General features: G+C 36.9%; 1 protein-coding gene across 9 annotated transcripts in view; it reads right to left on the bottom strand.

Annotated features, from left to right (window-relative positions):
• CTNNA3 (catenin alpha 3) overlaps nt 1–26855 on the bottom strand; it is a 1640794-nt gene that overhangs the window by 157781 nt on the left and 1456158 nt on the right. For all 9 annotated transcript variants that reach the window (XM_026504310.4, XM_048218672.2, XM_048218673.2 and 6 more), the window contains one exon: nt 16796–16888. In XM_026504310.4, the coding sequence (XP_026360095.1) occupies nt 16796–16888 (93 nt within the window). The remainder of the gene's footprint in view (nt 1–16795; nt 16889–26855) is intronic.

Genomic DNA, 26855 nt, shown 5'->3' with positions numbered 1-26855 from the left:
GATAGAATTTCATCACTTTTGATGTCCATTTTTGTAGTCTCTGATGAGAGGGAGCAACTCCATACACGTTCATTGTAAACGTGCACGTCTTTTTTGTGGCTATCCTCTTCAGGTCCTACACCCATTTTTCTGTTGGGGAGATAGGGTGGGGGAAGTGCAGTCATTTTTTTCCTAGTGATTAGTGAATATCTGTTTATATATAAACACTTTCTTATAGAAATTGTGATCTTTAGCACTCCAAATTGATGACTTCTAACAATTTTTCAGACTTGATCTTGTGCTTTGTTGGTTTGGTTTGGTTTATGTTTTTGTGTCCTCAGGAGTAAAGTTTGCCTGCTTTTTCCTTTATTTTTCTGTCTTTGGTATCCTAGAGGTCCTTTATTAACACAAGGTCACAAAAATAAATATTTATTATTTTTATCTAGTACAGATTGTGTTAGTCATGTTCTCCAGTTCACTGTACACTATCACTCCTGATAAATAGAGGGATCTCCCTACCTCAAGGTAATCTCCCACCCCCCTTCTCTCTTCCTTCCTTCTTTCCTTCCTGCCTGCCTGCCCTTTTTATTTACCATTCCTCATAATTGCTTCTCTATTCCTTCCCCACAAATTAAAACATATATTTTTTAACCTACTCTGATTCACCTTGACTTAAAGGGCTCATATTTCATCCACTTCACAATATGTGAGTCCCTTATAATTAGACATTATTGCATTTTATAAACACTATACTTGAATAAAGCTGACCATGTGTGAGGCACCTGTTATGTTTCTATCACTGTACCAGATCCTTTACATACATTCTTTACAATTACAATACTTCAAAGTATGAATTATCTAAATTGATATATAAGGAATAACAATCTCAGAGAAATAAAATTACTAAAAGTCATCTAGTCATTCTAATAAAAGGAGCCAAGATTCACCATAGCAATGATGACTCTAAAGCCAGGGTCCTTTTGTTTACTTCTTGGTGCCTCTTATAAAAATAGAAGCAAATAGAACCAAAGGAGTTCTGCATATTTTCGGAAACTATACTCTGGAAATGGAATTCCTCTTCTCCATCACCCCATTCTGTATAATTTTAAATTATTATTATTTTTAAAAAATTTTTTGAAGATTTTATTTATTTATTTGAAAGAGAGAGAGGCAGCCAGCGGAGAGGGAACACAAGCAGGGGGAGTGGGAGAGGAAGAAGTAGGCTCCCAGCAGAGCAGGAAGCCCGATGCGGGGCTTGATCCCAGGACCCTGGGATCACGCCCTGAGCCGAAGGCAGACACTTAAGGACTGAGCCACCCAGGTGCCTCAAAATTATTATTTTTTTAAGAAAAATTTAGTTTCCATGACCAACATGGGGCTTGAATTCACAACACCCTGAGATTAAGAGTCACGAGCTCTACTAACTGAGCCAGCCAGGTGCCCCCTCATTTTATATAATTTTAAGGAATTTTAGTAATAGTAGTTCTTAACACTGTCATTTCACTAACCTAATGCTACACTCATGGCTATACAACTACAAGTAAATGGATGTAATAACTTCCATATAGCTCAATTTCAAAATGAATGAGATTTTAAGGTCAAATTTCACATCAGTCCTCATCTCACATAAATCTAGCACTTTTGCCAGGATTATGTGGACTGATTTTGGTCAAGTAGTTCTATTGAAAGCCTGGTCTGTAAGAAGGGTAGCTATGTTGTGCAGGGGAAGGGCAGGAGGACAAGCAGGTCCTTGAGGCAGGGACATCCTGGTCAGTCTCAGGTCTGTTACTTCACACTATGTGATAGTGGGTACTTACCATTGTGTTTCTTTTTGTATATTTATGAAGTGGGGATAGAAATATGAACCTCAAAGAGTGGTTGTGGGGAAATTTAAAAATTTAAAATGCCTGCAACATACTAAGCATTTGGTAAATCATTCTTATGTTACTGCTGCTGCTACTATTATTATTATCATCAGCAGAGTAGACAACGGGGATATGCCAGGGCATACCCAGATACGTTATGGATAAAAGACATAACTTTTGAAGATAAATTTGGAATTTTTTTAAAACTAAAAGTCTATTTTCTTGTCATACTGACTCCTCTATGGAAGGCTGTACTAATCCCAACTTCACCAAAACTATACTTTGATGCCAACTCTACGATCATGGTATCCCAAGTCACATTTGCCTAATTTCAAGTATACAATTCCTTCTTGATTTAATAGGCTATAGAAAATGGTATGCTTATTCAAAGACATATCTATGACAGAGGACAGAGGGAGAGATATGCAATTTTGGTACCACAGGAAATTGGAAGAGTTAAAAAACTGACATTATCAAAATCAATTTTAGTAATTTGTAAAACTTTAAAATTCCATCAGAAAACCAAAGATCAATGCTATTTACAGTTTTTAAAAGAACTATTAAAAAGGTAAATATGTGTTATTGCTAATTTTAGAGGACTTGTCTTTCTTTTAAAGTTCTAACCTTCAAGTTAATTGAAACTGTAAAGCACTTCATTGCTACCTACCTACGTTCTCTTTGCACCCTGGATTTTGCTAAAAAGGGGGTTTGGGCACCTCTTCTCTAGTTAAGCCCAAGAGAGAGCCGGGAGATAAAAAATCTATCACTTTTAATTTCAAGGATGGGCTGATGGTAGCTGGAGGGTAGAGGGATAAAAATCTTCTAAATTGTTGCTTTGGAAGTACATAATTTACACTTTTTATAAAATTCCCTGGACTGATGAGTGTGTCTCCCCTTATCTACATAGTCTGGACAGATAGCTTCTGTATATTGTCATAGACTTCTAGAATTTATTCAAATTTCCTACTTGTACAATGCACTTGCCTTTATTAGTGTGGAATGTGAATATTTTATTAGCCAGGTTGTAATGTTTTCACTTTTTATTCTGTGGACCACATATTCCGTGTATATATGACCCAGGACCATGAATTATACAAGCAAGCGTTTCCTGGACATTTCTTGGGTACAGATAACTCTTAGTTCCCTGGCAACAGTATGGCATTGATTTCTTGTAATATTATACTTTGTGTGCCTATCTTAACATTCAACACACCCAGTGTCCCCTTATAGCCTGGTATTGCTCCTGTTGTAATCTTCTACCCAACGAAAAAAATTGAGTTTCTTTTATTTTCAGCTATAGCTTAAAAATGGATCAGTACAGGAACCTGACTCAAAGGCCACCATCCACAAATTAACCCATGAAAAAAATCCTATGCAAAAGGCTTTACACATAAAAGGGAATTTGGCTCAGCCAATCATACTGGCTCTCCACAAACTGTTCAAATTCTGAAGAATTTGAAGAGAATTGATCAGGACGGTGAATGTTGCCAACCTGAGGAACTAACAGAAAGCTTATAAATGTGAATCCATTCACAAATGATGATGGTGATGATGATGATGACGATGATGATGATGATGACGATGATGATGATGATGGCTATGATAGTAGTATTGGTGGTAATGAGCACCATGATGGCGGTCACTTAAGTTTTATCACTGTGTGCTGCTTCTTACAAATATTGACTCATAAACTTCACAATAATCCTATGATGTGAGTGGTTCCATTTTAAAAAATAAGCAAACTGAGACATAGGACTTAAGTCACTTGCCAAAAGTCAACAGCTGTAAGCATCAGAATCAGAATTCAAACTTGGGAGTCTGATTCCAAAAATTGGAATTTAGAAGAAATTAAAATTTCTTTTAATTATCTTAGAATCAGAAAGAGAGAAACATGTCCACGTATGACTTACTTTTTTTAAGGTTTTTTTTTTTTTTTGAAGTAAACTTTATGCACAAGTGGGGCTCGAATTTACAATCCCAAGATTAAAAGTCACGTGCTCTACCAACTGAGCCCACCAGGAGCCCTCAGGTATGACTTTTTAACGTATTTTTTTTCTCTAGGTCCATCCATGTTGCTGTAGTTGGCAAGGTTTTATTCTTTTTTATGGCTGAGTAATATTGCATTGTATATATATACCATATCTTCTTTATTCATTCATCTATAGATGGACACTTGGGTTGTTTTCTTATCTTGGCTGTTATAAATAACGCTACAATAAATACAGGGAGGCATACAATGGTAAGTGAAGTAAGTCAGTCATAGAAAGACAAATACTATATGATTTCATTCATTCATGAATGTTAAGAGAGAAAACAAATGAGCAAACAAAATAAAAAGAGACACCAACAAGAAAACAGACTCAAATACAGAGAACAAATTGATGGGTGCCAGAGGGGAGGTGAAATAGATAAATGGAATTAAGAGCTCTGAGAAATATATAGAACAGCTGAATCATTATTTTGTACATCTGAAACTAATAAAACACTGTATATGTTGTATGCATATACTGTATGTATGCTAATTATACTTGAATAAAATTTAAGAATAAATTAAAAATTAAAAAGATATTAAAAAGCCATTTCTTAAAAGTACATGAGCTTTATAGAGCTGATGACTCCACTCTGAGGGAAATTTTTATGTTCTATATTCATTCATATTTACATGGGATTTTAACCAAGCCTTAGGTATATATACTGTTACAGCCTATGCAACTCATTATAAGAAATACACATTCATATTTCTAAAAATTAAACATTCATTAATAATCACTCGCTGATTAAAAATATGCATATATAGAAACTTAGATTTAGACTGTGCTACTTTCAGTGTACGAGGTAACTTTTAGAATATCAAAGGATTTATTAAAACATTATTTTATTTTGAGCTCCTTTTTTTTTACTACCTTAACCATTATTTGATACACATTGTCCTTAGTAGGAAAAGAAGCAAGCATGAATCTCCTATTTCACCAGAGAGTGATTCAAAATTACCTAATTTATATGTTATGTTTTCAACATTACAAAAAATACAAATTTTTCAGAGAATGGGAAAAAAGAGCAGCACTTGGAAGCCAGATGTCCATCATAAACACCTCTAAACTGGACAAGGCAAAGAATCATTTAAACACGTCAGTCTCAGAAAATTTTTCCAAATGACTATCGTCTGGGTAATTCTTTACTAAAACATCATTTTCAAAAAATTATAATTATCTCACTTGTTTCCTTGGGAAGTTATTTATTGGTTAGATACGAATGTTATTTCTAAAATAACTCCCCTCCCCCAAATTTTCCGTGCATGTTCCTTTTCCCAAAGCACATTTATAATCAACATCATTCATTCATTTATTTACTCAGTAAATATTTATGGCTTATTTACTATGTGCATAATACTATTTTAAGTATGGGGGATATATCAAAGGGAAAAAAACCAGATTAAAATTGTTGCCTTCATTGAATTCACTTACCAGTAGATGACTAAACAAATAAATACGTAGTATGTCAGAGAGTGAAAGGAAGTACTATGGAGAAAAATTAAGAAGGGAGGTGAAGAGGTTTATATGTGGGTTGGGAATGGTATTGTAGTTTTGTGGGGTTTGCTTGTTTTTCTTTTAAGATTTTATTTATTTATTTTAGAGAGCACAATAGAGAGTGCACTAGTGGGGGTGGGGGGGTGGGCAGAGGGACAAGCAGACTCCCCGCTGAACAGAGAGCCCAAGAAGGTGCTCAATCCCAGAATTCTGAGATCATGAGCTGAGCTGAAGGCAGATGCTTAACCAACTGAGCCACCCAGGCACCCCTGGTGTTGTAGTTTTAAGCAGAGGAATTAGTCGCGGCCTTCCAAAAAAGTTGATATTCAAAAGAGCAAGTGTGTCAGAAAAGAGGAGACATATCTAAAATTAATAAAAATTAATTAATTGATTTCTGATCTTCTATCATCTCCAATCTGTTCAATGCAGTCTCCCCCAAATTCCCCCATAAATGGCAAGTCCCCATCCCAGTTCTCAAGTCCAAAACTGTGTGTTGTCTTTGACTCCTTTCTCTCTCTAATACTCAGTATCTAAGTCTTCAGCATATCCAGTGAAGTCACCATCACCATATATGCTTTATCAACAGCTCTCAACTTCTCCATTTCTAAAACCTTTGGTTCAGCCTCCATGATTTCTCACCTGGGTAATAGAATAGCAATGACTTTCTAAATTCCTGCTTCCTCCTGTACCACTTCTCAGACTATTTTCAACCTAGCATTCAGAATGACCCCTTTAAAGTATGTCATATCATGTCCCTCTCTGGCTCAAAGCCCTCTGATAGCTTCCCATCCTACTCAAAATAACAGCCAAATAACTTTATGGTTTATGTTCCCTACAAGATCAGCCCTCCTTTTCAGCTTCAGACCTCCTTTCACCTCACTAACACTTGCCTCTGAGGCTTTTCTACTTGCTATTTCCTCTGTTGTGAATTAATCGAAGAGTAGACAGTATTCTATTTAAAGCCTGGAGGAAAGCTCATTTCACTAACGAGCAAGTGAATCACATATAAATATCACCATATATCACTGAAATTCATGCTCCAGTGGCCTTATAAATAACTTCATACATAAATTTTTGGGTTATCCAACAATGTTAAAAATAGCATATATGCATTTATAAATGCCAAGATTCTATTTTATAATTAAATAAAAGAATAAAGAGATTTAGCCTTAACTTACAGACATTGAAATTACTGTAAAAAGATATAATACTGGATATACTTTTTTTTTTTAAAGTAAGCTTTATGCCCGATGTGGGTCTTGAACTCAGGACCCTGAGATCAGGACTTTCATGCTCTACCAACTGAGTCAGCCAGGTGTCCCAATACTGGATATACTTACTTTCTCTTCTCTCTAAAATATATTACCTCAGTGGTGACAAGAACAATATATTGGGGAGAACTGTAATAAAATAGATATCTTTTAAATATTTTTAATCAGAATTTGTATTTGAGATTATTTTTAAAGAAAAATAAGACAATCGAATGAGAACAAAGAGACAAATATATCAGACATTTAAGATTAGTTACTAGTCATTAATTTTAACTCAGAATTTCCCAGAAACCAAGGCTGGGTGAAAATGTATTTATTTCGGGGTGCCTGGGTGGCACAGCGGTTAAGCGTCTGCCTTCAGCTCAGGGCGTGATCCCAGCGTTATGGGATCGAGTCCCACATCAGGCTCCTCCGCTATGAGCCTGCTTCTTCCTCTCCCACTCCCCCTGCTTGTGTTCCCTCTCTCGCTGGCTGTCTCTATCTCTGTCGAATAAACAAATAAATAAAAAATATTAAAAAAATGTATTTATTTCAATATAATTCCATTGTCTGATAAATAAGAGTATGTTTAGATATTGATAACAATCTCCCGGATTGAAATCTCAAGAGGTACTTATTAAAAGAACTCTAATATAAGAATTTAGGGATAAAATAATATGCAATGTTTTAAACTTTAGTTTTCTCTGCTCTGATTTTTATACACTGACTTCTACAATCTATGGAATGACTCTAGATTTCCTTTTGGATAAAGAATTTGAATTAAGAAAAGGTGACATTGTTCAGGTACACTACTTCAAAATAGATACAGCATGGTGACCTTAGAATGTAAAAGTCCGAAAGGAGTAAGTAAACTCCTTTAGATGGCCTCTCAGCACATGTTTTTGTATCATTAAATCAAAGGGGCTAAGTGCAAAGAAAAAGTCATGTAAATAAAGGGAGCTGGGCTCATCTTGAAGAGCTTTTGGATTGGAGGGAATAAAAAAGACGAAAGGTAGACAATTCAGACATGGAAAAGATCACAGACACAGCCTCAGGGAGAGCCCTAACTCTCAGGAACACAAGAATTACTTCAACAAATAAAAAGCAGTTGTATACTCGATAGAGCCAGGAATAAGACGGCATTACAAAGGACTTTGGCAAAAAAACCAGAATAATGAATATTTATATTAGCAGGGACTAAGTAGTGGAGAGCCACTGAATATTTCAGAGTAGTGACATAGCAATTTATAGTAAGATTTATCTGGCACAAGTAGGTACAACTGTTGGAAGGAAGAAAGAGCAACAAAGAAATTAATGTAATCCCCTAGGTTCAATATATTGAGGAACAGTATACTTTTGAGGCAAGATGTCTTACAAAAGAAAGGTTCTCCTCATCGCCTCTCAAATACCTATAACAGGCAGTGTGTGACATTCTGTAAACATAGCACTAAATGAGACAAAAACTATGCTCCCTGCACTAATGAGGTTTGGTGAGGTTTAATGAGTGGAGAAGAAACGCCATTATGTAAGAAATTAAGCATGCACAATGAATGTCATGATATGGGAATCCCCACGTGCTACATTCATATCCAGGCCTGATGTTGGAAGGAAACTACACTTCGATTTGTATTAGTGACGTCAAGGCTAATCTGGAATCCTAATGATGAGCAGGTATTCTTGGTGAAGAGGAGGATGACGAGTTGAGGGAATTGTGCGTCTCAGAGATGGAGGTGACGGAGAGCCTGGTGCTTATAGGAAGGGCGACATCTGTACAATGGAAAGGCGTTGGAGAAAAAAGTGTGAAATATGAGGCAGAAGAGCGAAGCAGAGAGCAGAACCTGGTTCTCTTACACAGGACATCGAGGGACCGGATTTCATGCTGAGGACAAGGGGAGACACTGAGAACCTGAAGGGATTTTACGCATGGTGGTTAGATGACAGATTTGCACTTTTGAAATACCATCTTAAGTTCAAGTGAGACAATGAAAGTTTACTAAAGGCAGGAGACAATTCAGGAGTCTGCTAAAGAAAATCTAGGTGAGAGATGACAAGACGTGACCTAAGATAGTGACCAAGATGGCCTTAATATGGTCCTCAGCTTGACTAAATTTTAGACAGGCTTCTTTCTGACTCTAGGTCTCTGACCTTTCTTTTCTTACAGTATATACTTTACAGAAGTTGTAATTGTAAATTCTTTCTTTGCCCCTTTAAGACATAAATATTTCTAAATGTTTCTCAACAGCTTTACAAACAAGGACTGTCTTTCTCAAGAACTAGGGAGCTGTCCCTTTGACATGCCATCATCAAGGAACATACAGTCTCTAGCTCCCAGGCTCTGTGGGAGGGCAGGAACCTAAATTTAGAGGCACCCCCTTTCATGAAGATAGAGAAATTTCACTTTTCCTTTGGGCAAAGCCAGTTAGCAAAAACAGACAGCCTACAATCTCCCTCACCCCATCTCTGAAAAGTTTTGTTCCAGAAGCATCAAATGCAAAGTTCTGGTCTCTCTCCCCTACAACAATAGCCTTGAATAAAGTCTTCCTTTCCTGTTTAACTTTGTCCAATGCAACACTTTCTTTGAAGGTAGTGAGAGTGGAGATGGTGAAAAAAATAGAAAAGTGCAGAAAATATTTAGAAGATAGTAAAGCTGAAACATGTTGTATGCCTAGCTGTGGAGGGGAGTAAAACATTATTCCCAGGTTCAGATGTGTTCCACCAAAAATAAAGAAGTGTTATAAAGAATGTAGGAATTAGAGGAGATTTGTAGGGTAAGGTGATGCATTCAGGCTCGGCAACAGCAGGTGCCACAAGAGCCTGCTGTAAGCCACTCGAGGAGAGGAAACTTGCAGGCCCACCAATAGAAGTAGTCAGAGCTCACGAGACAGGATGTGGCTCCGTTTGCTTGTCTGTGTAAGACATCTGAAATCTTGTGACTGTATGAGACTGTTCAGGAAAACTGGGAAGAATTGGAGGACTACGGAGCTTGGCTCAGAACTCCAGTAAACCTTAATGCTTGAGAAGTAGATAGAGGAAGAGGAAACCATGAAGCGCTGAAAATGATCCCCCAGAAAGATAGAAGCAGAGTCATTGCCAAGTACACAATAAAAATGAAAGAAACCAATGAAGAGAAAATGCATTGCCTACTGCAGCGCTGCTTGAATAATGTAATTTCATCCAGGCTTATGCAAGCTGCATTTCTCATAGTAACCTAAACCAAATTATCTATCATGAAAAAGGTAATGAGGTCATGTCTTACCATATTATGTATGTTAATTCAGTATAAACTGGAGTTACGGAGAGTATGTTCTGATAATAAATAGGGCCTATTAAAATGTTTCCAATTTTTAAAATAAACTACCCCTTCCTGGCATTTTTTCTATTATCATGGTGGAGGATAGCCAGCTGACTCAGCATCGTAAAAAATCCACAAGGAGGACGCACTCCCAATCACTAACATGGTGTTAGAATGCATATGGCTATTTTTTTTTTTTTACCCCAAGAACATCTCCTGTATTTTAACATTTGACATGCTCCAATTCATTTGCTGCTCTTGACGTTTTGAGGTTGTGTCCAGTAACCTAGGTAACTGTTCTTATTTCCATCCCAATTTACTTCTATGTATAGAACTTACATAGATTCAACGGACTCAAACATATTCTTTAAGGCAGAGCAGATTTACTAACTATATACTCTTAAGGGAAGATAATATTAAAGATATGACAAATTTTAATCATCAAAGATGACGTGTTAAAATTTCTTTAATTTTGGATCATCAGTAAAAACGATGAATAATATATCTTTAAAAAGGTGGTATAATTTTATGCTGAAATATGATCTGACTACAATTGAAATTGTAAATTTCTAAGTATTTTTTTTTTAACGTTATGTTAAACTAAACTGAATTTCAGCATTCGCAGACCACAACTTCAAATACTTTCAAATGAAAATCGGCCTTAGTAATGTTAAATGAGTTCCCTCTTTCACTCTTCATCTACAAACATTGTCATCAAAGTTTAAATTGTGTGAGACAGAACCAAATCTTTTATTTAGTTTTTAGACCTGTTGCCTTTCGAGCAGTGTAGGCAGAAGGAAGAAACACTAGAACATATGTTCTTCTTGGACAGGAGTAGAGAAATAAAAGGAAATTTTGTTTTGTTTTTTACTTTAATTCTAGTATGGTTAACATGCAGTGCTGTATTAGTTTCAGGTGCACAACATAGTGACTCAACGATTCTCTATATTACTCCGTGCTCATGATGATGAGTGTACTCTTAATCCCCTTCACCTATTGCACCCGCCCCCCCCCCCAACTCCCCTGTGGTAGCCATCAGTTTGTTCTCTATAGTTAAGAGTCCGGTTTTTGTTTGTTTTTGGTTTGCCTCTTTTTAAATTTTTTCATTTATCTTGTTTCTTAAATTCTACACATGAGTGAAATCATATGGTATTTATCTTTCTCTGACTGACTTATTTCACTTAGTATTATCTCTCTAGATCCATTAGATCCATCCATGTTGTTGCAAATGATAAGATTTCATTCAATACAAGGTGATTTTAAATGACTGCTTGCAAAACTGATTCTAACATGCATCCTATAAATGTCAGGATGAATGACTTTTTCGTTTCTTTTTTTTTTTTTGAGCATATACCATAAATTTTGGAAATTAAGCCCTATGTAATTTGATGAAGGTAAATGAAGACTGAGAGAAACAAACTAACGGATCAGCACAGTACCAACATTCCACAAAGAAGAAAAACTCCCAGGGCAGGGCCAGGCATTCAATGAAGAAGAAAATACAAACTTGACAATTATTGGGTCAAATTTTCTGTTTTATCCTACTATCAAGAGTTGGTTTTTGTGATCACTATTTCAGTTGTACATTATGTATGTGAATTAGATATACATAAAAGTGCCAGTATCATTAAAAATCACATTAATGTCATCTTCCTTCTAACCTCTTGAAGCAGTTTCTGATAAATCCTCCTCCTGGGGAAAAAAAACTGCTTTGAAAGACTTTTGGTAATAGAATTTCCAGTGTGTCAAAATGGTTAGCACCACAAAACCAAGAAAATAAAGGAATCTCATACTAGAAGACTGAGACTTCTATTTACAAAGCTTCTTGAACTATTCAAAAGGAAGTCAAAGTATAACACTAACACACAACTACACTCATCACCAAATTGACTTTTTATAAAAATAAAGAATTGATTGAGCACTTCCTATGTGCCAAGAACTGAACTAAAAATTTTCATATATCTACTTTAATCTTCAGGAACAACTATAAAATAGATACTATTATTATTATTATTATGATCATCACTATTTTACAGATGAGAAAACAGTTTGAAATGCAAACTAACTTTTCCAGGATCATATGGATAGTAATGGGTGGAAGCCAGATTTGAACCAAGGCTTATCTGACTCCCAAGTTCATACGCCTCTACATTATAAGGCAATGCTAACAAAGGCGAGTCACTTGCTCACCCATTCCATTCACAAAACTCTCTTTTAATCTATTTTATTGTCTATTTTTTTAAAGTAAGTTCCATGCCCAGCATAGGGCCCAACATGGGGCTTGAACTCACGACCCTGGGATCAAGTCAGATACTTAACAGACTGAACCATCCAGGCGCCCCATATTTTCTTGAGTCTTTCTAAAACCCCAGGTAGCCACCACCCTGATGACACTCTATTTCCTGAGATTCTCTTGTTCATGCTGCCCCTACTGCAGACAATAAGTGAGGGGGGGAATCTAAAAATTAGAATGCTCCCTCTATTGAAATATCACAGAGGCCAATGTGATAAGAGACTGAGGAGTAACTGCCTCTCTTTTCCAGATTCTGTGCTTAGAGACCCAGGATTGTTGTCCTACAAGGTCTACCACTATCTGGTTAATATTCCACTTCATCAAGGTGAAGTGATCCACCAGGAAGAGACTGACAAGGTCTGGGCATCACTATGTAGTTTCTAAATGGTAACAAACAAAATGATTTTGTTACTGATGGGAGATTGTACCATTGAGACTTTTCAAAACTTGTGAGGCTTAAGCAGATCTGATACTTAAGGTTTATGGTCTTCAGTTTCAGGAATCATTTTTCTAGTAGAGAAATGATAATACCAACTCCATAATACTGGCCGTAACAATAGAGGACAATGAGATCTTAAGGGATGGTGAGATTCTACCCAAGTTTACAAGAGAGCTACACGGGACAGAGTATGGTTCCTGCCAGAGGACCTGGGATTTGGTTCCAGTCTAAACGATTTGCATAAACTACTGAAATTCTTTGTGTTAAATTCCCTAATTAGTAAAATCAAAGGAAAAAGAAAAACTCCAGGGCTTTTGTTAAGTAAGACGCAAATTTGGAAATATTCTGTAAGCTATAAAGTGTTAAATGATAACTGGCACTGTTCTGTTTAAATAGAAAATACGAGTTAGCATGTATTTAGTATAATCTTTTGGAAAGCTTTTAGGACTTACCAAAAAGTCTTATTATCAGTAGGTTTAGAAATTTGATGATCTTAACAGGAGTCTATTTTCATGTCTATTTCAAATTTGAGTTTTTAAGATAAAAGATCTCTATTTTATCCTTGCTAAGAGCATGAACAGAATAAACAATGAGATCTTTAAAGAATGTTCTGTAAATCTATAGCAAAATCACACTCCTGTATCACTGTGGAATGCCTGATTACTGGATATAACCACTGTATTGGTCCAGTGAGTATTCGTGTTTAATAATTAAGATAATCACTAATCTCCACTGCTGTTCCTCTGCTACTTCATAAGGCACACACTATTGGTCTTTTAGTATTTCGCTCTCATTGGCTGTGGGCTCTAAATCATTATTTGTTGGTTATAGACCTTTACGATGCCCAGTGGCATTTGCCACTGATGACAGCAATAACAGATGATGTTGAGCCAAAGCTACTGGGAGTGAAATGCAGAAAGTAAAATGATAATAAGTAACTGTCACTCCATTACTAAACTGTGCCTGAAATTGATTCTACTACATGTTCAATATAGCAGAGTCTGCATAAACCAAGAAGCAAAAAGGCATTTAGCAGCAAACAAAAAGGAACCCAAACACATGTCTTGTTCAGTGACCAGAAATTCTTCATTGAGTATGGCGTGAGTATTCCAAAAATTCTCAACACAATACACTTCAAAATCTTATGGTATCTTCTCAACCTGATGGTACCTAGGAAATGTGTCAAAAGATAGACCCAGTCCAATGGATGCAAACCTCAGGAATGCTGGATGGAATAGAGAGATAAAGTTTCCAATGGATATGAGACTGAACATAGAAATATAAGCATAGAAATACAATGATAGAGAATATGGGGTCTGTCAGGGGTGCCAGATGCTTGAGAGAGATCATAAAACCTGTTAACATGACCATTTTGCTCAGGTGATTTGGGTGGGGGACACTTTGAGCTGGCCTGCCATGAGCCCAGAATCTGTAGGAATAAACTCACAAGTCAGATTTTCAACAAGAGGTTGTTATTTGAGTTAAACTGTCCATGCTATACAATAATTACTCTTTAAATTTTATAAGAAAATTTGTATCCTTCCTCCAGTTCTCGGACCACTATAGCATCCTTCCATTCCATCAATGGTGAATCAAGTTTATTGTGGTGGTGGTGATTTGTTTGCTTGTTAGTAAAAGATTCATTCCACTAACTCTATGTTTTAAGTGAGCTGACATGTGGTAATCACCAAAGTTCTTTGTCTGAAAACATAATCCAGTTACTAGACAAGTTATATAAATCTGCGCCTCAGTGATCTTATTAGTAAAACTGGGATAATGTATCAATAGATCAAAGTTAATGTGATAATTAAGTAGTTTATATATTGTGACTATATTTTCTTATTTTCCCTCAAAAACAGAGCCTAAGAATGGAAGGTAGCTGATTCTGGGATGAAATCTGGGGGAACAGAACTGGGGCCTGGGAAGAATGGATCAGGAAAAAAGGAGAGCAAATCCAAAGGTATATTATCAAGCTGTTCACTGTGGTGGGAAGTGTGGCTTGATCCCCCTGGGAATCCTTTGAAGACCTCTGGAAAATGCAAAATGGCCCATCCAGAGAATCTAAGAGTACTCATCAAGGTTGCTCTGTGGAGTGTTAATGCTTCACATAAGATTGTGTCTGTATTAGAATATCTGAACAGCTTCCTGAGGGATTCCACACAGCAATTTCAGAGAAGCCTCAAGGCAGGAAGTGAAGAAAATCTAAACTACTTGGAATTTATGCAGAGAGATTTACTAGAGCAGAGAGTGGCCAGGTTGAATATAATGTTACTCCCAGTGGATTTGATGGTTAGGGATCTGTCTTGCCACGAGACAGTAGTGAGGGTATTGCCCAGGGACATTCCAAATGAACTGGCCTGTCAGGGAACAGTGCACAGCGGAACACAAATCCCGAATACAGAGCAGTTCCAGGGTGATTTCTACATGGTTAGACACAGTGGCTTCTATGAAAGATTCTTAAGATCCAGGACCATGGAGATCATCAACTTCTTAACCTACAATAGTCAGGTTGCCATCTAGCTGGCCTGTAACCCCAACCAAGAGCAAAAACACAGATCAAATTAGTAGTAATAAGAAGCTTATTTTCTTGGCATACAAATCTCAAGGTTTATTTAACACTTTCATTTGCATTATCTTCTTTGAAGTTATCAATAATGCTGTAAGAAGATATGATTCTTCTCATTTTCAGATGAAGAAATTTGAAGTTTCTAAATCTTAAGGTCTTAACCAAGGCTTCATTATCTACATGTGATGGTCCAAAATGAGAATTATGGCATGTTTATCCTAATCCCAGCATCCTTCTAAGGTACCTTTATTTAACAAAATGTCCTCCTATCAATTACTTTGTAAGTCCAGACAACCCCTCCACCTCTAGTGGCTCAGCAGCAGCCGAAGTGAATCACTCACTCACTTACCTGAAAGCATGAGCAAGCTATACCATTAGCAAAATTTATTTCCAATTCCACTGCCATTTGGAAAAATTGAGCTCTTACCAAAGATGCCTACTAGGTTGGAAGGAAACTTCTTTCAGATGCTGGGTGCCCCCAGACAGTTCCCAACATGAACTGGCTTCTGGAGGGCTGGGGATTAACCCAAATAATTAGCAAGGAATGGAAGCTCAAGAAAACCACCATTTCTAGTAATACACAGGTGTTGTGACTAATATATATCAGTTCTAAGTAATCTGAACATTTGAACACATGGAACTTTCTTAAATTTATCTTTTCCCATCCATCTCCAAATGTAATGTCACTGAATTTAACTAATTAATAGTTGTACTAATGGTGATGATAATTATAATTATACTAACCCTATGGCAACTACAAATAATAACTCATGATTATTGAGAACTTACTTTGAGCTAAGCAGTGTGTTAACTGCTCTACTAGTTCACTGAGTTATTCCCCCAATAATCCACATATAGAGAGTACCTGGAGTATCCTCACTTTACAAATCAGGGAACCAAGTTAGAGAAAGGCTGAGCAAGTTTACCAGGTGACACAACAAGGAAATGGCTAATTCAGACGTATTCTAGGGCAGTCTTAGCTTCCACGCTGTACTGCCTGGCTTTCGGACCCAAATTCTGTAGTCTGGTCTGCAGTTGCAAGCTGTCATTGGCTAGGAAACCAACATTTCACAGATTCCCAAGCACTGGGTATAAGTAAAATGAAATACAATGGCTCAGAGTAATTCAGAAGTTGGTTAGCATCTTTTGAGGGATGTGTGTGTGTGTGTATGTGTATGTTGAGTTTAAGAAGGGGAGAAGGTGGCATTGCAGAAAGGAAAAAAAGTACAGGGGTAGTTTCTCAGAATTTTTTTTTTCCCCTAGATTTTCAGAATATATAACTTCTTGGGTTCTCTTTTCTACTCTAAACAAATGTGTACACATTTCAATTCCATATTCCCATGACTGCTATAAAGATCAAAAGTGGTATGGCGTGATTTACTACCCAACCAGAAACGGTCTCACCGTAAGCTTTGAAGATCAAGGAAGTTAATTCCCCCCATGTTGCAGCCCCTGCCTTCTGAGGCTTTTCCTCCTGGGCTTTGCAAAACCAGCTCCAGATCCTGGAGTCCCACCTGTGAGAGGCTGCCTGATTGATAAGAAGAGGGCAGAGCCTACAGCTGTCCTTCCAGGGAGGTGACTTACCCGGTCAGTTTTTCCTTCGGTCTGAATGCTGGTGTGACTGCGCACCTCATGTTCCTCTTCCAAGTCAGAAACGTCCTCCAGTTCCTCTGGGGTCTATAAAAAGAAAGCAAAGCATTGCTGGTGAGAATGCAAAATGGAAAAAAGTCTGACAGTACCTCAATAAGAAGGCACAGAGTTACCAATATGACCCAGAAATTCTACTCCTAGTTATAGACCCAAGAGAAATGAAAATACTCATCCACACAAAAACTGGAAAAAAGAAATGTTCATAGCTGCACCAATCATAATAGTCAAAAAGTGGCCACAACTCAAACATAACATCTACGGAGGAATAAACAAAATTCTACAGAATAGAATATTATCTGGCTATAAAAAGGAATGGAGTACTGATACATGCTGCGACATAGGTGAACCTTGAAGATGTTATGGTAAGTGAAAGAAGTCAATCACAAAAGACCACAAGTTGTGCGATTCCATTTATATGAAATGCCTAGAATAGGCAAGTCTGTAGAGACAGGAATTTGATTAGCGGTTCCTAAAGGAGGGGGAGGGAGGGAGTGGGCAATGACTGCTTATGGGTATGCAGCCTCTCTTTGGGACGCTCACAATGTCCTCGAATTAGATAGTAGTAATGATCGCATGATTGTGTACATGTATTAAAGCAACCCAGTTTTACACTTTAAAATGGTGAATGTTAGGGTACATGAATTCTATCCCAATGAATTTTGAAAGAAAAAGAAAGCAAAATAATCAGGAGGAAGTTATTCTCTGGGTGAACAGTGATTTGGTTAACCACTGTGTGGTCATCACAAACCAAGGTGTTCACATGTGATAAATAGATGGGATAATTACAATTAAAACTATATGACATGAAAAGGGCACCAAAAATTACTAAGAATTTAAGTTTTCTAGGAAATGAAATAATAAATATTTTAACTTCAGTGTCTCAATAGCTAACCTACTTCCATTTCTTTTTTTCAACTTCGGCTTAAACATCTTTTGTGTCTGGGTGGTGTCTGGGTGATGTCTGGCTCAGGAAGACCCGGGCTTGGCTGGCTTCCTCCACCAAGCCTTTCCTGACCCCTCCACTTTCACTGTCCTGATGTTCACCATACTTGATTGCAGCATTGTTGCAGAATGAGGCAGCCAGGTGTTTACTCTGTGACGTTTGGACTGGGTCTGCCCTGCTTACTGTCTTACCACTACAATGAAGTATATCAACGCTTTTGAATACATGAAGCAAAATTATCAGTGATAGTTGAAAAGAACATTGGATCTGAGCAAAACAAAACATATCAATGGCAACAGCAAACACTCACCCTCACTGTACCATTACTGTGCTTCCATCTTCCATATTTCAAAGTAATTTTTGTCTTGTGTTGTAATATCTAATCTTAATCTAATTTTAAATATCTAATCTAATCTCACTTAACCTTTCCTCCTTAATCTCGCTGGGGCAATAATTTAAAGATATCTGTCATTATTGCAAATCCAAGTAAAAGTACTTAACAAGAATCAATTTGATATTTGTTTTCATTTAAATTATGTATGATTCATGTAATACAAAGCCTTGGTAAGAAATCCAGAAATCAAATAGATTTCATGAAAAGCAACCAAATGTGAAGTGGAAGATCTCTTCTCTGCACCTGGTTGTTAAAGACTGGGCAAGGGCAGGAAAGGGTTGCCTCATCAGTCCAGCCCTGGTTTCCCTTAAACCTTGCCTTGCACACAGGTTCTTTGTTTATTTTCAGGGCTGTGGAGAGTTTACCCTCCCTTGGGACCACTCCAGAGATGGGAACTTGCCATAATTAGCTCACACTGCGGAGCAAAACTACCTATTTCCTACCACTAATGGCCTCTGATTTGTTCCCATCTCATGGATCTTTAACCAGCACTTTTTTTGCTTTCTAACCTGTGCACTAAGCATCACCCAACCCTCTGCATTTATTTCAACCAACTCCTATTGGATATTAATAGTCTCCCTCTTGCCAAGTCCTCTGATATGCTTGAGTCACTGTTGTGTATGTTTATCTCTACACACAGCCCCTCTTTGCAGCGAGTATGTGCAGCTATGCTCACAGGGCAATTTATTCCTTTTCTTAGGTATTAATAACATGAGTTGATCACTGTGGAATTTCTACACAATCACGTGTTTTATTATTAACCGTTTTTGTGTATTCTTCCCACAGTATTCTTGAGAAAGGATCTTTGCAATTTTCTTCCTTAATATATCGCCAGCTCCTGAAACATCGGACTAAATTCAGTTGAACAAATTCTTTTTCTTGGGTCCTGTTGTTTTGCAACTGAAGGCTGCCCAGTTCCCCCACTGTGATCTGCTCCTTATAAATGTCTGCTATTAATTACTTGGATTACACTCTACCATGAAGTGACATATAACTTCATCATTAACTCCAATATTTTATTCAGCTCAAAATAAAATGACTTAACAGAAACTAAGAACAACTGTTGCTGTCAGAAGTCACAAGTACCATTTTTGTTGGTGATACTGCAGGAAGAGATAAGCCTACCATTTACGCCCACATACTTCACAGTGCTTTTTTTTTTTTTTTTTTTTGTCTTTAACATAGGACTGACCTCGTCTTTTCAGGAACAAAATCAGTGGGGGAGTGTTCAAAACATTTGCTGGCAGCATTTTGCATTCTGTAAGGCAAGCAGTTGGCTGGTATTGCAAAAATAAAAAGTTGAATATACAATATTATAGTTTAAGTGGAAACTCAGAAAGAAATAGAACTCTAATCACTTTTGAGGTGATACATTAACTCCTTTGGACTGAAGACAAATAATAACAGAGCAAACACTGTAACAGGGAGGAGGAAGGCGGGGCTACAATATATTATACACTCTTAAAAACAGCTTGCTTCTATGCATCCAGTAACTTTGGAAGGTGCAAGCATCTGGAAGGTGTGTGTGTGCACGTGTGTGTGTTTAATCTAGTTTCATTCTAGGGGAAGGGAGACCAACTGTCTTAGAGCAGTGTCTTGTAGTAGAAAGATCCAACAATAGTAATACAGACCTAAATTTGAATTCTGGCCCTCCGATTAGTGATCGTGGGGCTTTGGCATTTTGTGTACCATTTTAAACGTTGGTTTCCTCAGAACAAAGTTTGAGATAATAATACCTAACCCTGAAGTTTGTTGTGAGGCTCAACTGTACTAAGATGCTTTAAGTAGGAATTGCTTAGCCCACGGGTAGATGGAATGCAGGAAAAGTTCGGTTCTTTCTTTCTATTGCTTTTTCTCCTCTTCCTCCACTATTCTATCCCTCGTCCCATCAAGACCCTTTATAGTTTTCGATAAAACATTTGTAGCAATTTGGACACCTTCATTTTACTCCGAATTTGTTGTTCTGGATCGATCTGATACTTACTGGCTGCTTCTGCTTATATGCACCCCGTTTTGAGTATCTGATGTCCTATGCTATGCAGGGTTTATTATTATGCCACACATATTGCTTTCTCCTAAAGTCCAAGTAAAGATCTTTTTTGATCTAATTTTACTCATTGTATAAGAGTAAAATTATCCCTTAAGCTGGGCCCAGCAAAGATTCACTCTCACATAGATTCTCAGTGGTGATGGAAAAGACTTCCCCTCTCTGAGATGGGCTCTCTCTAAACCAAACCAAGAGGAAGATATCTTTCTTTTTCTTTCTTTCTTTCTTTCTTTCTTTCTTTCTTTCTTTCTTTCTTTCTTTCTTTCTTTCTTTCTTTCTTTCTTTTCTTTCTTTCTTCCTTCCTTCCTTCCTTCCTTCCTTCCTTCCTTCCTTCCTTCCTTCCTCTCTCTCTCTCTCTCTTTCTTTCTCTCTTTCTTTCTTTCTTTCTTTCTTTCTTTCTTTCTTTCTTTCTTTTCTTCCTAAAAATGGTGTTAATAAACTCAGTCATTACTCATTTATTTCTCATGTCAGATTTCAGGAACACTATCTCATGTTTTTCTATTTTAACTCTTATTTGTTGTGAAGCCTTTCTTAGGCAGCTCAAAGTGATTTGAAATTAGCTTAGTTTCCTCACCTGGTAAAATGGCAAAAATATTACCTAATTCTTAGGGCTATTGTGAGGATAAAATAAGATGATGAACTGGAACATTATTCAGTGACTAGAAAGTACTGAAGTCTAATACTGTTTATGATTATTATAACTTATTATTATTAATTTTATTATAAGGCCCCACTTTATTTATGCAAAAGCGGCCAGAAAAAGTACAGAACTTGGAAATATTCAGGCTGAAGAATATTTAGAAACTGGAGCTGCAATAAACTAGAGTGACACATTAAACTTCAGGGTCACAATAAATTGGTGGTTTTAATATGTATATATATATATACTTACTGAGATAGAAATGACTGCATTTATATATTTTTTTCCCAAGGCACTTAATGCTCTCTATGGACTTTATCTCATTAATTCTTTCAGCATCCCTACCGAGACAGTATGCAGTATTACTACACATAAAAATTCACTGGCAGACTTTATAAATGTGTAACATTAAAATTTATAAAAAAGAAATTCGTCATCACCAAAGGGGGGGGGGGAAATGAAGAAGGAACAGAAAAGAGAAAAGAAAGAAGAGAAAGAAGAAAAAAAAAGAGGAAAAAAAAGACAGAAGAAAAAAGGTACTCTAGGAATAGGAGTCATGCTTGACATTTTCCTCTCAAATTAAGGCTGAATTCTAAATCCTACATGTGATTTAGTCATAAATCATATTTCTCTGACTATCCATCGCTGGCTCACTAAAATCGAGTAACTGCTCGAGCAGTTCCAGGACCAGTCTGACACTCAGGGAAGCTGTTAGGAAGGGGTCTACGGGGAGTCTTCCTCTTCGGAAGCAGGCAGTGGGAATGACATGCCCAGTCAGGTCCTCCCAGGTGAGCACACGATGATTTTGGAATGTCAAAGTGGAGAGTCTAAAATTAAAATACATTTTTATAAAAGAACTGGATATATTAATACATAATTTCAAATTATAGAAAACTAAGAAATGCCTGAAAACACACACACAGGCATGTATCCACTGCTCTCTTGCCTGGCGAGCTCCTAGAACTCTTACACGGCTAGATCCTCCTCACCATGGGAGCCCAGATGGCCTATCTTCAGCCCTACCCAGTCATCCTTGGTCAGTCTATCTGAAAGTAATCCCTTCCCCTACTTCATATATTTATTACATCACCCTGTATTTCTTTCTTTGCTCGCAAGAGCTGATCATAACCATGATCATAACCTGAAATTATATTCTTTTTTTTTGAGAGGGAATATGTTTTAGTCTTATCCCATAAGAACATAACTTCCATGAGAATGAGGATGTTGTCTGTCTTGTTTATCACTCTGAGAACCTTGAAACAAAATATACTATGTGCTCAATAAAAATATAACTGAATAAAGGAATAAATAATTTAATGACTCATAAGGTTTGGTATCAATGTCAGAAGAATGTCAGAACATTTTTAAGCTATAGAGTAATGTTTAGTCCTTTCCCTTCTGCCTTCGGGAACTGTTGATTTAATGATTCCTTGCTTAGGGGAAAGTTTGAGGCAAAGATTCCTGGATTTCATTTTTTAAAAATAAAGACTATGGAAATTAGAAATAATAGATTTTATGCAGAGAGAGATCTTCCATAAGCTCAAGATTCTCAGATTTGGAAGACTAGGAAGATGTCTACATATCCCATTAAAAGTTTAGTATGGATGTAAAAAGACTTCAGAGAAAACACCATTTTCTTAACTCAGACCAGAGTTTCATGGCTTCCCATGAAGTATTATAGGGGTAGCAAGTAGTAAATCTGAAGGAGCTACATGGGCTAGGACAATGGGTATCTCATTGGTAACTAATTGGGAAATGACAAGTAATTGATGGGTCTTTCTGATGTCTTGGTATAGTCTAAGCCTCTAGAAAAGAGTCTTCCAAACTTGGCACTATGGACATCTTGCTCTAAATAATTCCGGTTGCAAAAGCCTATCTAGTCTATTGTAAGTTGTTTAGCACCATCCCTAGTCTCTACCCACTACCTGCAGTAGGAAGCCTCCCAAGTTGTAACAATCAAAAGTATCCTCAGACATTTCCAAATGTCCCCCCCTGCCCCGCCCTCATGGGGAGGGGGGAGGAAACACCCTGTTTGAGAACTACTGATCTTGAACTTTGGTTCACCTGGCCTAACACAAGTGATAGATAGAGTAGGAAGTTCCAGTGACTATGTTTAAATTCCCCATGAGCAAAGGTAAAATCAGGTTAACTTAGAGAATATAAAAACAAAAAGTCACTTTTTTTTCTTCTACATCTGAGTTTGTAGACTGAAATTCATACCCCACACAGCACCGTATGGTTACCAGACAGAAGAGGGCACTGTTTATTCATTTTAGTCCTAACCAAACACCTACAAGACTATCTCAGAAGATTTATGAAAATAAAATTACAAACTTGGTCGCAGTTTTACTGCTAGCTCTTAATGAGCTGCTTTCATTCTGTGGTACTTCTTTCAACTTTTATTAATAATGAAGAAATGATTATCTAAAGATATGCAGTGATAGTCCAGGTTTGTTTGATCAGTAATAAAGAGGTTAAAAAAATCAAATTAAGTCATCTCAGCTAACATATTTGAGTGTCTATTTTTTTATGCACAAAAACAGGCTATTATTCTAGATTCTGGGCATCTTGAGACAAATAAAAAATAATCCTTGTCCTCAAGAGAGATAAAGGGTAAGGATATTAAATGGAAATAAAAGATATTCCCTAGAGTTACATGGTTTGAGACTGAGATTGAATGGTAAAACAGAGAAATTTCCTTAGAAATGTCAGGCAGAAGAGGGGAAGGAGTGTAAAGTACCTCAGGTTAACGTGGGAAGACATTTCTTGTATTATCAGAAAGCTGGTGGGGTTGTGCTATTGTGGTAGAGTAATGAACTTGAAGTTAGGATACCTGGGTTTTCATTCTAACTTTGTCACCAATTACTTGTATGTTGTTAGACAAATGTCATAATTTTCCTATGCTTCAATTTTCTCATATTTAAAATCGGGATGAGAAGTAAGTAAAACATAATATTTTCTGTAAGTCCCTCAAATTTTAAGATTTTATGAGTGCATGCTTTAACTGAAAGAATAACATTAATGTGGATGAAATGTTTCCTCGGTATTAGGAAACCTCAATACTAGAAGAGATCTGGTAAATCCATTGATTTTAGTTGAAACAAATTCACTCCAATTCATCATACCATTTAGAAATACAATTCATCTCCTGAATACCTGTATCTTCTCACTCATACAAGGAATGAGAAGGCATCTAGTATTATTATGCTTCATAACTCTAGTGCCTGACGCAATGCTGGCAAAAAGTAGGTGCACAATAAATGTGGTTTTTAGTGAATTCATACAAGGAAGAAAATAAATAGAGAAGGAAATAAAGAATGATGTGAATAAAGACATGTATCTCTATTTGCCACAATAGATCACTGGTGAGTTTTCTTCTTATAATCTTTCAAAAAACAATTCAAAACTGCCTCTAGGTACCATTATCATCCCTCTATGTTTCACAAGCCATTTCTTCTTTCCAACGTGCTAAGAATATAACACCATATAAATTATTCCATATGGTAAAACTAAGAGGCCTGGGTGAGTATTATATCCCTTAAAGGCTTCCACAATTGAAATATAGTTTGACAAAGCTAAGTTGCAGAATATAAAAAAAAATTCACTAAAGAGGAAAGAATATACCTACAATGTATAAGAGGATATAATTAGACATGTAGTCAAATAGGACAACTTGGGCAGAGAAATCCTAAACATGTAGAATATTGCTGACAGAGGAGACACAATCTTAGTTGTTCATATATTTTCTATGAAATAACTCTCTATTAGTTTGCTACTTAAAAACTTATGCAGGCCAGCAACCATCAAATAGCGGATCATACAAAAGGCCTTATGGTTGAGCCTGAGTTATGATGATTATCATAAGGGATGACCATTACAATCACTTAAGTTTATATAAAGCCTTTCTAAGGACTCAAGTAATGATAGAATCACACAGGGTAAAGCATATTTTAGCCTTAATCCTTCTTTCTATCATGCCTCTGTTCAGAAGACACCAATGAGGCCAATAACTGTAGAAAAGCACACAGCAAATCAGCAAGAGGGTCATAAATGAAAGTGGCATCATCAATATCATGGTGGTTATTCAACCACCAAATGAGCTGTTGATCCAGCTCTAATTCCCAGGACTGCATCTCTAATTCATGTAAACCGTCCTAACAAGTATTCCAGCTTGACGTTTAAATAAAGATATGAAAGACTAATGAAGCCATGAAGAATAGTGTTTGAATGAAAGCATATTTTTGGAAAGTTCAAGTATGAGAAACATCCCAATTCAGATCAAGATCCTTGACATTCTTCTTTTTGGGAACAGAAAGGTGAGGTAATCATTTTTAATCAAGGTCTTAATATTATTCATTAACAACACTCTGCTGGGTTATTCCACATTCTTTTTCTCATGCAATATTAACAATTAACCTGAAGAGGCAAATGCTATGATTTTAATACCATAATTGAGGAAACTGAGCCCTGGAGTTAACAAAACCCACTCAATATTGCACAGTTAATAAACAGCTACCTCAAAGTAGGTCCTGTGTTGGTTTTAAGAGCCAACTTGGTAGCCACAAATGCATGGTAAATGTGGGAACTGAGTAGTTAAAATTTACAAGTCTAGAAAATGAGCTTCAGCACAAATATACTGTTTATAGAGCAAGGCAGGCCAGGTATTTAGGGATTGTGTTCAGCAGCACACCAGTAGATTGGCTCTTAATCTCCTCCTCCCCCTGCTGGATATAATTTCTAGATCTCAGTAAACTTGGCATCTAGAACAAAGAGATGATTCTGCCTTTCTTCATTGCTCCACTGCCACCTACCTTGAACCATATATTGTCTTTAGAAACTCAACTAAAAGATATACTGCTTATTTCTCAGGATGGCACCCTGGCTTCAAGTTACACCAAACCTGAGATGAATTCAATTTTGGTCCCTAGCATGAGCAAAAGTGTGCCGATAAATTTGGGGGGGGGGGGGGAATGCTCCTGAGTCATTCTTTTTTTCTTCTCTTTTTTCAAGTTCTATATGAATTAAGCTATATAGATCAGCAAAACTATTAAATGTGTTTTGGACAGAGCTGTGAGTTCATATTCTATTTCCAAATTATGAGCAGAATACCTGAAGTAAGTATCTTGCCAAAGGCCTTACATTGAGGCAAGCACTGTGGTGAAGCATAATATAAAGACTGAGAATCTGGTTCTAGGTCAAATACTCCCTTTAATAGCTCATGACCTTGAACAAATACCTCACTTGATGAAAACTCGACTTCTTCAGAAGTAAATGAAAAGGACTGAACTACATGATTTAAAAAATCCCATTCAAGTCTACTGTTCAATCTACAAGTCTATTGCAGTTTTGTTTACCATGAACATTGAAACAAAATGAATATATTTTTCTAAAATTTGAAGTAGCAGGACACCCTTTGGAAATACTGCATGCAATTTTAGACCACAGGTCCCTTTTGACTTGTTACCTCTCAGGAGGTTTGAAACAACTTTTTAAATTTGTTTTTACCAGGATTACATAGGACGATGGTTCTTCATAGGCAGTAAGTAATGACGCCATAGAGAATCATGGCAGTACAATTACTCTCACTGCTCTGTAGGGAGGTGTGCTGTTGCTGGAAACAATACAATAATAATAGCAAGAAGTGTCGTGGAGGTGGTGGTAATGATGGTGGCGGCAGCAGGAATTGTGGGAGTAGTAGCGGCAGCCATAGCAGATGACTAATAACCACCCTGACCTTCAACCCTTGGTATAAACATGGCTACCATGAAGACCAGACAAAATCTACTGTATTTGAGTGAGAAAAGCTCACCTTTCCATCAAGCTCTATGCCAAACATACTCTCTACATGTGTATTTGGGCTCTAACCCTTAGAACAGACAGCTGACAAGAGATTATCTAACTGAAAAATTATTAATTTTTCTGTTTCAAAAAAGCTATTCTACAAATATTAAAATAAGAGTTTCAGAGGGG

The sequence above is a fragment of the Ursus arctos genome, unplaced genomic scaffold (assembly GCF_023065955.2).
Source record: "Ursus arctos isolate Adak ecotype North America unplaced genomic scaffold, UrsArc2.0 scaffold_7, whole genome shotgun sequence".
Lineage (NCBI taxonomy): Eukaryota > Metazoa > Chordata > Mammalia > Carnivora > Ursidae > Ursus > Ursus arctos.
The sequence above is the reverse complement of the archived record's forward strand: the minus strand, read 5'-3'. Positions and strand labels throughout refer to the sequence as shown.